The 15,698-nt window shown below is 40.5% G+C and overlaps 1 protein-coding gene across 1 annotated transcript; it reads right to left on the reverse strand.

Moving 5' to 3' along the window:
* Positions 1 to 11,828: 11,828 nt before the first annotated feature.
* On the reverse strand, positions 11,829 to 15,406 carry LOC123441655. The gene is made up of 2 exons (XM_045117978.1): positions 15,305 to 15,406; positions 11,829 to 15,211 (listed from the first exon to the last, which is right to left on the reverse strand). The coding sequence occupies exon 2, from the start codon at positions 15,156 to 15,158 to the stop codon at positions 12,495 to 12,497; it is 2,664 nt and encodes an 887-aa protein (XP_044973913.1). The 5' UTR covers positions 15,159 to 15,211; positions 15,305 to 15,406; the 3' UTR covers positions 11,829 to 12,494.
* Positions 15,407 to 15,698: the final 292 nt, after the last annotated feature.

Genomic DNA, 15,698 nt, shown 5'->3' on the forward strand with positions numbered 1-15,698 from the left:
CTCATTAAATTACCAGAAGGTTTTCGGAGTTACCGGGAATGTACCGGGAATGACGAATGGGTTCCGGGAGTTCACCGGGGGGGCAACCCACCCCGGGGAAGCCCATAGGCCTTGGGGGTGGCACACCAGCCCTTAGTGGGCTGGTGGGACAGCCCAAGAAGGCCCTATGCGCCATAGGAAGAAAATCAAAGAGAAAAGAAAAAAAAGGAGGAGGTGGGAAAGGGAAGAAGGACTCCACCCACCAAACCAAGTTGGACTCGGTTTGGGGGGGGAGACCTTACCCCCTTGGCTCGGCCGACCCCCTTGGGGCTCCTTGAGCCACAAGCCAAGGCTCCCCCTCTTCCCCCTATATATACGGAGGTTTTAGGGCTGATTTGAGACGACTTTTCCATGGCAGCCCGACCACATACCTCCACGGTTTTTTCCTCTAGATCGCGTTTCTTCGGAGCTCGGGCGGAGCCCTGTTGAGACAAGATCATCACCAACCTCCGGAGCGCCGTCACGCTGCCGGAGAACTCTTCTACCTCTCCGTCTCTCTTGCTGGATCAAGAAGGCTGAGATCATCATCGAGTTGTACGTGTGCTGAACGCGGAGGTGCCGTCCGTTCGGCACTAGATCGTGGGACTGATCGCGGGACGGTTCGCGGGGCGGATCGAGGGACGTGAAGACGTTCCACTACATCAACCGCGTTCACTAACGCTTCTGCTGTACGGTCTACAAGGGTACGTAGATCACACATCCCCTCTCGTAGATGGACATCACCATGATAGGTCTTCGTGCGCGTAGGAAAATTTTTGTTTCCCATGTGACGTTCCCCAACAGTGCAGACCCTGCGGGTTCGAGAACTATGCAGACATGACCCGACTAACTCCTCGGTCAATATCCAATAGCGGGACCTGGATGCCCATATTGGATCCCACATATTCTACGAAGATCTTATCGTTTGAACCTCAGTGCCAAGGATTCATATAATCCCGTATGTCATTCCCTTTGTCCTTCGGTATGTTACTTGCCCGAGATTTGATCGTCAGTATCCGCATACCTATTTCAATCTCGTTTACCAGCAAGTCTCTTTACTCGTTCCGTAATACAAGATCCCGCAACTTACACTAAGTCACATTGCTTGCAAGGCTTGTGTGTGATGTTGTATTACCGAGTGGGCCCCGAGATACCTCTCCGTCACACGGAGTGACAAATCCCAGTCTTGATCCATACTAACTCAACGAACACCTTCGGAGATACCTGTAGAGCATTTTTATAGTCACCCAGTTACGTTGCGACGTTTGATACACACAAAGCACTCCTCCGGTGTCAGTGAGTTATATGATCTCATGGTCATAGGAACAAATACTTGACACGCAGAAAACAGTGGCAACAAAATGACACGATCAACATGCTACGTCTATTAGTTTGGGTCTAGTCCATCACGTGATTCTCCTAATGACGTGATCCAGTTATCAAACAACAACACCTTGTATATAATCAGAAGACCCTGACTATCTTTGATCAACTGGCTAGCCAACTAGAGGCTTGCTAGGGACAGTGTTTTGTCTATGTATCCACACATGTAAATGAGTCTTCATTCAATACAATTATAGCATGGATAATAAACGATTATCTTGATACAGGAATTATAATAATAACTATATTTATTATTGCCTCTAGGGCATAATTCCAACATTTCCCTCCCATTGTCTCTTGTAATGAAACATGTGACTAGAAGGAGCTTCCTATCCAACCAATCGCATCAATAAGAAGCTAAAAAAATTGATCAAACCCACACATGATGTGGTGAAGAAGAAAAGAAGAAGAAAAAGTAAAGGTAAAAATGCATCTCTCCCAAATAATGAGAATGAATCTTGTATTATTGAGGACGATGATACACTTGGTGATATTATTATGCCTATTACTTGTCATGATAGTTATGATTGGAAGATAATGATACTTCTTATAATCTCGAAAATGTTTTTGGCACCAACTTGGAGAAGTACGATGATAATAATTGTTATACTATAGGTTCTATTCTTACTATTGATGATAAGAGTGATTATGCTAATGATATGCAAACCCACAAGCTTGGGGATGCTATGCTTGATGAGAATGGCATGTTTGAGAACATATTTGATAAAATTAATGTTTACCCCAAGCTTGGAGATGTTATTCTTGATGTGAATGACATGCTTGAGAATATATTTGCTGCAATTAATGTTTGTCCCAAGCTTGGGGATGATATGCTTAATGAAGATGATCTTTTTAGTCACCCTACTTCGAATGATCAAATTTGTTATGATGATTGCATGCCTCCTACTTATGATGATTATTGTGATGATACTTATGTTATAAAAAGTAGTGATGATTATTATTATAAAACTTTACATAATTATGATTACCCTTTTCTAAACATTACTCTATTAATGTGGAAACAATTTATATTATTTGAGTCTCCTATGATACTCCCACTATTATGAAGAAGAGGATGGCTTATAGGGAGTGTCATAAATTTCTATGCTTGTGGATCATGAAGATAATGCTTTTATGTGATAATTATATTGTTGAATTACTTCATGATGCTACTGAAAAATATTATGAGGGAGGAACATATGCTTGTAGGGATTGCAATAATATCAAGTTTCCTCCCTATGTGTTCAAAGTTTTGAAGTCATCCTTGTTCCGCCTTCCTATGCTAGTTGATTCTTGCTACAGTAAATTGTTTTATTGCAAAATCCTATGCATAGTAAGTGGGGTAGACTTAAATGTGCTTTCCATGTGATTCATGATGCTCTTTTGCATGTTTCAGTTACTATTCTTATGTGAGCATCATTGAAATCATCATGCGTAGATAAAAAGGCTTCAAAGAAAAGCTCTTATCGGGAGACAACCAAACATTGAAGATTTTTGTTTTCGTGTGTTCACATGCTTAAGATACTGTAGTATTCATGTTTTGTGTATTTATTTTAATAATGTGCCAAGTAAATCCTTTAGGATAGTGTGGATACTTGTTGATCTGATTTTGTGCACACAAAAAAATGTTTGCATACGGTATTATGAATTCTGTGATTTTACTCGAGAATCAAACAAATCTTAATTTTTTACACATCATATCTATGAAAATCCTGTGTGTTGTTCTAATTTTTCAGAATTTGCACAGATGGAGAAGTATGGTTTCAGTTCAGATCTTTACATATTGTTTTGTTTTTTCACAGATTCTGTTTTGCATGCATATTTGCTTCTTTTAATGTTTCCATGGCTTATACTTGGTGATATAAATTATGGTAATGATATAACAAAGTAAGTATTATGTTAGAATAATTATGAATCTTGTCTTGACAGTACCAAAGTGAATGGTCTATCTTTATTACACTAGCCCATCTAACGAAGTTTCGTTAAGTTTTGTGTTATTGAAGTTTTCAAGTTTTGGGCGAGATACCGATATGAGGAGAATAAGGAGTGATAAGAACCTAAGGTTGAGGATTCCCAAGGCACCCCCAAGGTAATATCCAAGGAAGAACCAAGCTTCTAAGCTTGGGGATGCGCCGAAAGGCATCCCCTCTTTCGTCTTCAACACTATCGGTATAGCTTACTTGGAGCTATATTTTTATTCATCACATGATATGTGTTTTGTTTGTAGCGTAATTTTATTTTGTTAGTATTTGCTTGCTGTTATCTATAATATTTTTTCAGTGAAAAGTTCTACGAATTTATTTTGGAATGCTTGACTTGCATGTGTGAGGTGTGATGTATAAAAATAGAATATTTTGTTCTAGTATTTGAATTATGAGTTTTTACTCAAACATGGGAAGTTTCTGATTTTGTACAAAGTACTATCATACAAATTGCCTATCATGTCCTAAATTTTCCTATGTTTTGGAGTTGCGTAAGTACACTTTTGAAATTAATTACTACAGACTCTTCTATTTGGACAAATTGTTTTCATAGTTTTGTTATCTACTTATACTAGAGTTTTCATGGCCTATAATGGTAGATATAAACTATGGAAATCATAGTATAGAGTACCTAATGTTTTGAAATTATTATGCAACTTATCTTTGCAGTACATGAATGGTTGATTTATTCTTGTGTGTACTAACCTATCTCGGGAGTTCTTTTCAAGTTTTGTGTGGATGAAGGTTTTGAGACGTAGGTGAAACCGGGATACGAGAGGATTGGATGAGATACAAAAGCTCAAGCTTGGGGATGGCCAAGGCACTCCAAGTAAATAGTACAATAAGTCTGAAGCATCTAAGCATGGGGATGCTATGCATCCCACCTCTCTTCATCAACAAATATCGGTTAGCCTATGCTGAACCTAAGTTTTTATTTGTCCACATGATATCTGATATTCTTGGAGTATCTTTTGTTTCCTTTGTTGTTTGAAATAAATCTCAGATCTGAAAATCTTTATTGAGAGAGAGAGAGTCCTCACATAGGTACTTAATTGTTTAACTACTCATTGATCTTCACTTATACCTTTTTGAGAGTAGTTTCATGTTTACTCTTGTGCTTCACTTATATACTACGAGTAAATTGTGAATGAATGAAACATAATAAATCTGAAATTATCAATGAGCTTTATGCTTAGTATTTGTTTCACATTTGGTTTAGAAAGTAAAATCTATTGAAGTTTGACAATCACAATATTTGTCATACAAGCAATTCATGAATGATTAGTATAAGAAAGAGAAATTTCACATACAAATATATTATCTTGGACATATTTTATGATTATAAATACCCATTAATTGTTTTAAACCATCATAAAATTGTTGAATTTGGACAACAAAGACAATGTAATGATTATGTTTGGGTATATTTGCATAGAAGTTATATTGTTAATGATCCTTCAACATGTGATGCTTGTTTAGAATCTTGTGCTAGCCAAAACTTTGTACTAAGTAGAGATACTACTTGTGCATCCAAATACTTGAGCCAAGTTTCTTCCATGAGAGTCCACCGTACCTACCTATATACAGTATTTCACTACCATTATAAGTAAATTTGCACGTGCCACCTCTAAAACCTTCAAAAAACATATGTTTTGTGTGTCTGTACCGCTCATGGAGCGACCGGGGTGGTCAATATCTTCCATGCTAAGCGGGTCATTCTCGTGATGAGTGTTTATTCACTTTTCATTGCATGAGAGAGGCTGGTAAAAAAAGGATGCTCAGTCCTGCATAATACAAAAATAAATAAACAAGAACTCCCCCTAGAAAGTTGATTCTTTGGAGGGCACCCGTGGATACGGCTAGGCATGGAATGTGTTTGAATGGTTGAGAGGGAGTAAATTTTCAATTCTATTTGGAAATCACCTATAATGTGATTAGCATGGAAGATACTGAATTCCCTTGTCGCGAGGTTGAAAGGAAAGGCACACTACCAAAAATATATTCATCTCTGTTTTAAAGAATGAGCTATGGCACCTCTACAAATCCCTCCTTCCCTTTGCGAAGGGACAATCTATTTACTTTCATACTATTTAGTTTTCATGTTGAGTCAACTTCTTATTCCAACCTCAATTTATTAGTTGGCAAGTATCACGTGGTGGGTAAAGATTGAGGTATATATATCCGGTCAAATATATTTGATAATGATTCAATATTGTTGACAATTATCTTTATGATAAGTGCGTTGGGAGGCGAAACATTAAGCCCCTACCTTTATATGTGTTCGACGGATGTTGTTTGTTCTAAAAATATGCTTTGAGTATTAGTAGTCATAGAAGACTATATGATAATTGAGTATGTGGGTCTCTTACTTAGACTTTGTTGAAAATAAGATGCATTGAAATTGTTTGATGACTAAGAAAATAGGTTGATAAGTTTCAAGAGAATGCATTGTTTGAACCATGACACGTGAATTGATTGCTACTCTATCATGATGAGTTTTATGAGAAATAGTTGCTAGTTATGATGCTAGAAAAGTGTAGGATCAAAAGTATGTCTAGAGGGGGGGTGATTAGACTACTTGACTATCATGATGAGTTTTATGAGAAATAGCCTTTTCCCAATTTTAGTTGAGGGGCAGTTTTGTAGTTAAGGCAAGTCAAGTACACCCTACACATGCAGTTCTAAGAGTGTAGCAGCGGAAAGTAAAACATGCAAGTATAAAGTAAAGGAGTAAGGTAGGGAGATCAAACGCATGAGGTTGACACGGTAATTTTTGGCATGGTTCTGATAGGTGGCACTATCGTACGTCCATGTTAGTGAAGACTTCAATCCACGGAGGGTAACGGGTGCAAGAGTCCACAGAGGGCTCCGCCCACGAAGGGTCCACAAAGAAGCGGCCTTGTCTATTCCACCACGGCTTCCGTCCATGGACAACTAGCCTTACTCATGGTAGATCTTCACAAAGTAGGCGATCTCCTTGCCCTTACAAACATCTTGGTTCAACTCCACAACACGAAGTAGAAAGCTCCCAAGTGACACCTAACCAATCTAGGAGTCACCACCCTCCCAAACATAATAGATGGGGTAGAACAATGAACTCCTTGCTCTTGTGCTTCTAAAGATAGTCTCCTCAACAAAAAATCACTCTCTCATAGAATAGGCATGGGTAGGAGATATTGATCTGGTGGAAAGCAGTTTGGGGAGGCTAGAGATCAAGTTTCAAATGATTGGAGTGAAATATATTGGTCACAACACATGAGTAGGTGGCTCTCTCTCAGAAAATGAATCTAGATATGAAGTGTGTGTTCTGAGTGCTTCTCCCATGAAAGAGAGGTGGGTGAAGGGGTATATATAGGCATCACAAAAATGCAACCGTTACACCCAAAGTGGCGAACTCGGTGACACCGAAGTGGCAAACTCGGTGGTACCGACATGCACTAAAGGCAACAACTTTTGAATCTTGGTGAGACCGATATATACAACTCGGTGACACCGAAAAAGTGACTAACGGTGAGATGAGCAAACTCGGTGACACCGATACTCAAACTTGGAAATTCTGATTTGTTGTATCGAGGCAAGAAAAAGTTGGTCACCCAAACTCGGTAGCACCGATATGATTTCGGTTGCACCGATTTGGTGGAAGTGACTAGGGTTCTGTTTGGGGTCAAACTCGGTGGGGCCAAAATGTGAAAGTTGGTGGCACCGAATTTCAGTATGTGGTTTTGGACATAATGGTTATGTGGGAAAAATGATTGAGTATTTTGGTGGCTAACTTAGAGTACTTGAGCAACCAGTTCATTTTAATACCTCACCCCCTTTTAATAGTATTGGCTTCCCTATGGACTCAAAAGTGATTTCTCACAAATATAAAATGAAGAGTCTTCTAGCTTGAAGCTTGAGCCAATCCTATTCCTTTCTTGCATCAAGGGGCATCTCCACATAAGCCCTTAGCCAAAGCATCTTTTGAACTTTTCTGAAATATACTTGGATAAACGTATTAGTCCAATGATGCATATGTTGTGATCAATTATAAAAACCACCCTAGGGAACAATTGTGCTTTAAAAAAGTGACTGAATTTATCACTGATCAAAATTATACACTATGCTAGCATTCACACTTCATAAATTACTTCTTTTATCATTTACCTACTCGATGTCAAGTATCAATTAAGTTTGCGGATGGTGATACGTCTCCAATGTATCGATAAATTATAAAATATTCATGCCATATTTATCTATGTTTATAATAATTTTATGTGATTTTGATGCACCTTATATGATTTAATTGGAGCTAACCATGACTAACGTTGTTTTCAGCAGAATTATCGTGGTGTTGTTTTTGTGCAAAAAATAAAGGTTCTCGAAATAGCCCGAAACTTTTTGATGATTTTTTGGAAGAAATAACAAATATTGGAGCAAAAAACCACTTGAGGGGGGCCAACAGGTGCCCCAAGCCATCACGGCGCGACCACCCTCGTGGGCACACCGTGATAGCTTGGGACCACCCCGTGGATCTATTCCGCATGATTCCAATGCTGAAAAATCCTATAAATCCCCCAAAACCCAGAAGTTAACCTAGAACTTCTGCTCCGCGGCATAAGCCTCTGTACCAAAGAAAACTCACCCGGAGCCCTGTTCCAGCACCCTGCCGGAGGAGCCAATCATCACCGGAGGCCATCTTCATCATCCCACGGTCTCCATGACGAAGATGGAGTAGTTCACCCTCGGAGCTAAGGTTATGTATCAGTAGCTATGTGTTTGATCTCTCTCTCTCTCGTGTTCTTGAGATCTCATGATCTTGATGTATCACGGATTTGTTAATATAGTTGGATCATATGGTGTTTGTCCCTTTCTATCTTGATGTGATGAATTGGATCTTTTCTCCTTGATATTTTGTTATGTCGGCTTGAACATTGGATTTGAGATCACTTGATGTATGTCTTGCATGTGGATACCCATGGTGACAATGGGGTGTTCTATTGATTCACTTGATATATGTTTTAGTACTCAACTTGTGGATTCCCGTGATGACAATGGGGTAATCTATGCATATGAGTTGATACACATTCTTGTCCTACTTTGTTCGATAAAAATATTGGGGTACTCTTTGAAATTCTTTGTGTTGGATTGAATATGATGAATCTGAAATTGTTTGATGCATGTCGAATAATTAACCCACGGATAATTGACATGTCATTGGAGTATCCAGGGGACATTAGGGTTGATTGATCTGTATCATATGTGTTATTCTAGACGAACTCTAGGGCTATTTGTGACACTTAAATGAATGGCTCAATAGATTGACCGGAAAGGATAACTTTGAGATGATTCTACTACCTATAATAGTTTCATCTTATGTTCTCCGCTAGATATGAACTTTGGAGTGATTATTTGTTGCACTTGAGAAAAGATCATATGATTCTATTGTGTTAGCATTGTTGAGAGAAAGTATGAACCCTAGGCCTTATTTCCAAGCTTTGCAATATCGTTTATGCTTACTTTTGTTACTTGCTACCTTGTTGTTTTTATATTTTTAGATTACAAAAACCTATATCTACTATCCATATTGCACATGTATCATCATCTCTTCGTCAAACTAGTGCACTTATACAATTTATCATTATATTGGGTGTGTTGGGGACACAAGAGATTTATGTATTTGATTGCGGGGTTGTTTGAGAGAGACCATCTTCATCCTACACCTCCCACGAATTGATAAATCTTAGGTCATCCACTTAAGAAAAATTTATTGTTGTCCTAGAAAACTCTCCACTTAAAGGCCCATCAATGTATATAAAAATAAAATTGTGTAGTAGACATCAACCCCTCGCTATGAAGTCAAGGACCCAACCCCGTCTGCTCCCCCGCATGATTTACGGGGGCAATTGACTTCTCAACTGGTCGCATCACGATCTAGATATAGATCCAGGGACCTAGCGCCCACTGGACATGCCAAATATCAGGCATGGCTCGGTAAGCATGACATGGCTTGGGAGAATGCCTGTGCTCGAACAACACCGGACGTCTGACAAGTCGTAGCTCAGTTTGAAGAAGTTGCACACCCGATGTGCTTCACAAACGAGGTCATGCAACATTAATTCCTAAAAGGGTATAAACCCGTCAATATTAAATTGTACGGTGTAACCACTGACCCAACTGTATGGATCAAATACTTCCTTCTCCACATCCATACGGCTCAGGGAGATGGTCTCCGTGCCATTAAATATTTGTCGCTAAAGCTTAAAGGGTGAGTAATGCACTGGCTCAAGAGCTTGCCGGAGAATTCTATTGGGAGCTGGGAAGAACTTGAAGATGCCTTCCGAGCTAATTTTCAAGGGGAAACGTTTTCAGCCTGCACGCCGGCCGGATCTTCAAGGGGAAACGTTTTCAGCCTGCACGCCGGCCGGATCGTTCGGCCGGTCGCACATGGCCCCGTGCTTCGCTGGTCAGGGCATGCATCATTTTTTCGTTCAAATTTGCTGCAACCATGTTTAAGTTTGCTACAAACATTTTTCATTTTGCTACAATTTGTCCATTAAAAAAGTTGCATCCACGTTGGATTGCAACTTGAGATCGTTGGATTTTTTTGCTACATTCGGTGTTTCATTTTTGCTACAACTGTGTTAATTTTTGTTACAATCGGTATCATTTTTTGCTGCAACTGTTCACTAAAAAAGTTGCATACACGTTCGTCACAGTTACAACCTGAATTCACCGGATTGTTTTTGCTACAACCCATATTTTGTTTTGCTACCACGCATCATCTGCGTCATTTTTTAGCTACGACCATGTTGATGTTTTTTGGCTACAACCATATTTTTGTTGCAACTGTGGACGAAAATTGCTGCATCATGACCGAAATTTGTTGCATCGAAATTTTTTGCTGCATGGATAGATCTAACGATGTGGCCCGCAGATCTAACGACCGTGCTGCGACCGGGCGCCGATGCCCAGTACTGCCCATTTTCAAGGCACTTATGTTCAGCCCCGAGATGCTGATGTCTTAAGACACATCACCCAACCACCTGGCAAGTCCGCTATGAAGTTTTGGAATAGTTTTTGACCAAAAGAACCAAATTGTTGGCTGTCCTGATGCGGAAGCGCTGCTTTCAGCACAACATTCGTGATGAATGGCCGGCGCGACAACTCGGACAGGATAAGCCAAGGACCATGGCAACCTTCACCTTCCCAATGACCCGGTTCTGCGCAAGCAAGGATAGATGGTTAGACCTTAGTGGTAAACACGACGGAGACCCCGTCTCAACAGAAGTGCACGACAAGAACGGGAAGCCTCGACAAAGTAAAAAACAATAAGCGTCGCCATAAAAGCAACAAAGTGACACTGATGAGGCAACGATAAAAGTTGGATTTGACAATCAACGCAACGACCAGAGGAGGCCCTTTAAAGGAAATAGAGATGACCCATCTACGTTGGACAAAATACTCCACAAGCCTTCCCAAATTCACGACACTTCAAACTTGTCAAATGCGGGAGAAATTTTTGCGGGTAACCGTTGGAGATGGCCTTAAAAGTTCAACTACTTAAAAAAAATTGCGGGTAGCCGTTGGAGATGGCCTTAAAAGTTCAATTACTTAAAAATGCCATCCTTCATTAAATTTGTACAAACAAATGCCACTCGGCACCGAAGGTCATTGACTAGGTGAAGTGACCAAATACCCTTGAATCCAACTTGCCAACACTCCCTATAACCTGTAGGTCCTAGTTGTCGGCACACAGAAAATTAAATTAGAAGGAAAAATAGCGACACAGTGATTCGAACACCTAGGCAAGAAGCTATTTTTAATTATAATTTCATTATCCGTGCATTGAAAACTAGAACCCACATGTTACAGACTTACGGTGAGTTATATAGAGGAAACACTCACAAGTGTAGTCCAATACTTTGACCACTTCACCACGGCCAATGGCCTTTGACCGAAAGATAACGGTACCCAGTACTCCCTCCGTCACGGTTTAGAAGGCGTGCTTGAAAATTCTCTGAAACCTAGGTGGTTATTGATTGGATGTAAGATGGACTTAAAAATAGCATTCACGCTGTGCATGCAGATAGGAGTAATACAACGGAGTACTAATTAGCTAATAGGAGTAAATGCAATGTGCCCTAAACCTTGTCTATTATGAAAACAAACGTTAATTTAACCGTGCCTTCTAAACTGTGACGGAGGGAATAGCATTTTCGAGCACATGATCAATGAAAGGATGTCATTCTTGAGTGGTCGAAATTTGTAGTGGCAATATTGAATAGTGTGACACAATTAATGAAAAAATGATAACAAAATCACAAAATGCCTACTTCGCACATTTCACAGGAATGCAGCAGGACTAATGATAAACATGGTATCTAAAAACCAGTGATAAACCAAGTTTGACTTTATCCACCAAGAAATTGCGTTGCGAACCTTGTCGATGGACTCTTGTTCCTGTATGGCATGCCATGGTTGAAGAATTTATTTAATTTGAACTATGCAAGGACTGCATATGATCATAATAGAAGAGGAGAAGAACAATACAAGGTCCGATAATAAAAGTTAAAAAGGCTACATCGCCAAAAGAAAGGAAACCCCACACACCTAAACAAGCAGCGTCTCGAACCTTAAACAAGCAGAGACTGAAAGCACTTTTTTCTCTTCCAAAAGGATGATTACCCCAGCCTCTGCAGACTGAAAGCACTTGGCCCTCTCCTTGAACCAATAGAATGCATCACACTTAATTTGCTCTAACACATGGCTAAATGAATTGAACTTATTCTCAAATACTCTACCGTTGCGTTTCTTCCAGATGGTTGAAGAAATATTACCAGTTGCAGTTACCAAAATATTGACGCCTTGCAAGATTTAGGCCCCATTTGGTATGGGTGTAAATTTTTTTGTGCCCATCAGTATTTAGTACAAGTTCGAGCTAAATACCTGTAGCCACATAAATTTTACACCCATTCCAAACAGCCCCTTAGGTGCCGATTCAGGTTAAGCGAGATGCGAACCTTCCAGAATTCCATTCGTCTCCTTCAGCCACAAGCCTTTTTGACAGTCACGCCAGGTTTCAAGATTTTCACATTCATGCACCTCCAAAACAAGGAGTTTCATGAAAGTCTAGTGCAGTGCCGTCCATGAATAGTTGAGATGCTTGAGGAACCTTAACCGAAGCACGGTCACCTCCCAGTACTTGTCCTCGCCTAGACTACTTATGATACCTCCCCTGATATAGAGTTTCTTCAAGTTTTTCAGCTCTCCAGGATTAACCCAGCAAGGAAATTCTGCTAATGGGAAGCAACAGATATCCAGCTTCTCAAGGCCTGAGGGGAGAACACAAGGCATTGCATGATTAACAGCAATAGTAGCAGCACGGCTTGATCTTGAAAGATTATTGTCATCGTGTATAGCAGGTAATGAGGATAACCCTGCTCCCCAAGTAAGTGTGAGTGACCGGAGGGCACAAAACTCTTTAATTTTCTCAAACTGATCACTATCTATGCTATTTCCAATTCTAATGCTCAGCGTCCGTAATTTTTTCAGCATGGCAAGTTCATTGAGATGGCAGGGGTCTTTGCTCCTAGTGTTTGCCAGAACAAATCCCTTGAGAACTTCAAGTTGAGAAAGCTTGATTAGTCCCTTGGGCATACCTGACAGCAAGTAGCATTCAGAAACGTCCAAGTACTCCAGATTCACTAGTTTCACTATCTCCTTTGGTAGATCCTCCAGATTATGGCATGCTTTGAGATCAAGGATGACAAGTCTTGTGAGCTTTCCAATCGAGGTTGGAAGAGCCTCGATTCTTGATATCCCTCTGAAGCTCAGGTACTTCAATTGCTTGCACGACTTGACCTGCTTTAGGAAATCAACATTGTTCAACTCTACGTGATGTGCCCGAGGGTCATAATTTGAATCCTGCCATCGTCCTAACTGCACAGTGCTCAAACATGTCTTTCCAGAAAACCATGTCTTGTCTAACTCCAGATACTGTTGTTTAATATTGTAAATTGTCAAAACATTGCGATGGAAACTGGTAAGGATCTTCCCATCCTGCAAACATGCACGCCGGGTTCTGGTGAAGTCATTCTTGGAGCTGCCGTCAGAACTGAGCTCGACAAATGCTGCGCTCTTTGCAGCTTCAATCAGTAGCGCACGGATCAGCGGTTGCACCTTGCACCCGTGTACTTTTTCGCAGTGGTATTTCTTAACTGGCTTAATGAATCCCTTGGTGATAAGCAGCTCATTAAAAAATTTCTTCCCCTCTGAAACTGAACTCACAAAGCCTTCTCCAATCCACCAATGAATTAGCAGCCTCTTCTTGATGACTGCATCCTCCGGGAACACAGCAAGGCACAAAAGGCACTGTCTCAACCTCGTCTCCAGTCCATTAATGCTATCCTTAAGCTTCCACATCTCCACACTTTCCCTGTTAATGTTGAATGTATCTGCTGCTGACAATGGACGAGAAGATGAAGCTTCATGTCTTGCAGCCATCGATCTGATGGAGCCATCCTGAACCTTGAAAGAGTCATTCACCTTTCCCCATGTATTTGTTATCTCTTTATGAATCGCACAGAACTTTTCTCGCAGGCCACCCATCTGCTGAAGTTTTAAGGAGCCTTCAGCATCTATCATAGGCCCCTCAAAAAGCTCATCAATATGTTGCTCAATGGCATCAAAGTTACTGTATATCCCTTTCTCTTTCTGCTGGACCTTCTGGAGTACATCTTTGAGCTGTGACAACTCATCGCTGATATTGCCCAAGAGAATAAAGGCACCTGATTTATCTTCATGGGCTAAGGCTTCTAATGAGAGGTGCCTGATGGTGTTCAAACATGTCAATAACGGCGAGAAGGCTGCATTGACAATGCTGAAGTTTGCATTTCCATCCTGCTTCTTTTTCTCAATCATGCCAAGTACATCTACCAAGTGGTTAATGCCTTTTTTGATCTCATCTTGGAAGCTCGGAGGTTCCAATTGAACATTGCAAGTGGCGTTAAGGCGTGACAATAGTGGCCAGATGAGACCTTCCATTGTTCTAAAGCTTTCCTCAACCTCTGTCTTATTTATATCAATCACATGTAGTGCATCCTGCAAGCAGTTTACTTGACCATCAATCTTGACAAGGAACTTATAGTTCTGAGATTTGTCTCCACCCTCAGCGGCTACTGATACTAGATGATCAATGGTTTTTATTAGTTTCAGTACTGGGGAGAAGACATGGTCTACAATACGCAAGCTCTCGTTGGCTGCTTCTGTTCTTGAGTGTACAGTGGCAAGAACATCGTTGATGCACTGCATCCCACTCTTTATACCATCCAGGAAACGAGCTTCTGAACCACCTTCTGCAGTCTTAAGGTATCGAAGTGATTCAAAAAACTCATATTCATCAAAAGACAGTGTCTCAGTATTGGCTTCTGATGTGGTACCATCCTCAACCCACCCCTCATGATGCTCAACTGCCCATTTCATTCCCTCAAAAAGTGCAGGAGCTCCAGATGCATTCCGGTATACTATTCCCAATCTTCTTTGCCACTTAGAGACTGCCATGCTAACAGACGTAATGCTCTCATAGACCCCCTCCTTGTCTTCCTTGATCCCCTCAAATAATTCTTCAAGATGTTGCACTTCCCATCTGATCTTTTCTGGAAGTTCATGCATCGTAGGTGCCCTTCCGTCATTTTCAGATGAGCTCACTATCCCAAAGAAGCGGCGTCTAATTTCATTAACACGCGACACCAGTGGCTCAAACACATCTTCCTCAATGCTTTGGTGGACAAGCATAACGACTGATGGAACCAATACTGAAGATCAAAGTATGATAAAACAAATATGATCTGCAAAGAAGCAGCTGTTAATCTTTCTGCAGGACAAGCAGAACTGATTAGTGATATGCTGGAGACCAATGGCAGCTTAAATAGCAAAAGTACCTCAGTTATTTTACAGCACGCCAGATCTTCTCAAGTTTATTGTTCTGCAAACCACGGGGAAGCTCAGTTTGCAGTACCAATAAGCAGACTTTGCAGGATGGAAGCCAGGATACTGCACGGCAGTTTCCTATGGAAGAATATGGGGGTGTTTGTTTTCAGGGACTTTTTAGTGTAGGGACTAAAAAAGTCCTAAAAAGTCCCATGTGAAACAAACAGGAGGGACTTTTAGGGACTAAAAGAGGGTATTTGGGACTATTTGAAGAAGTCACTATGAGAGAATCTTTTTGGTACTTTTTTGACTTTTTTTTTCAACAATGCCCCTACTTTTAGCATATTATTTAATAACTACTACTACATTACTAAGGGTAACATGGTCTTTTTGCATGTCATTTAA

This window comes from Hordeum vulgare, chromosome 1H (genome assembly GCF_904849725.1).
Source record: "Hordeum vulgare subsp. vulgare chromosome 1H, MorexV3_pseudomolecules_assembly, whole genome shotgun sequence".
NCBI lineage: Eukaryota > Viridiplantae > Streptophyta > Magnoliopsida > Poales > Poaceae > Hordeum > Hordeum vulgare.

What these genes read in the sequence shown, in the direction of transcription:
- LOC123441655 (XM_045117978.1), bottom strand. Translation starts at nt 15,158, where the DNA reads ATGCTTGTCCACCAAAGCATTGAGGAAGATGTGTTTGAGCCACTGGTG.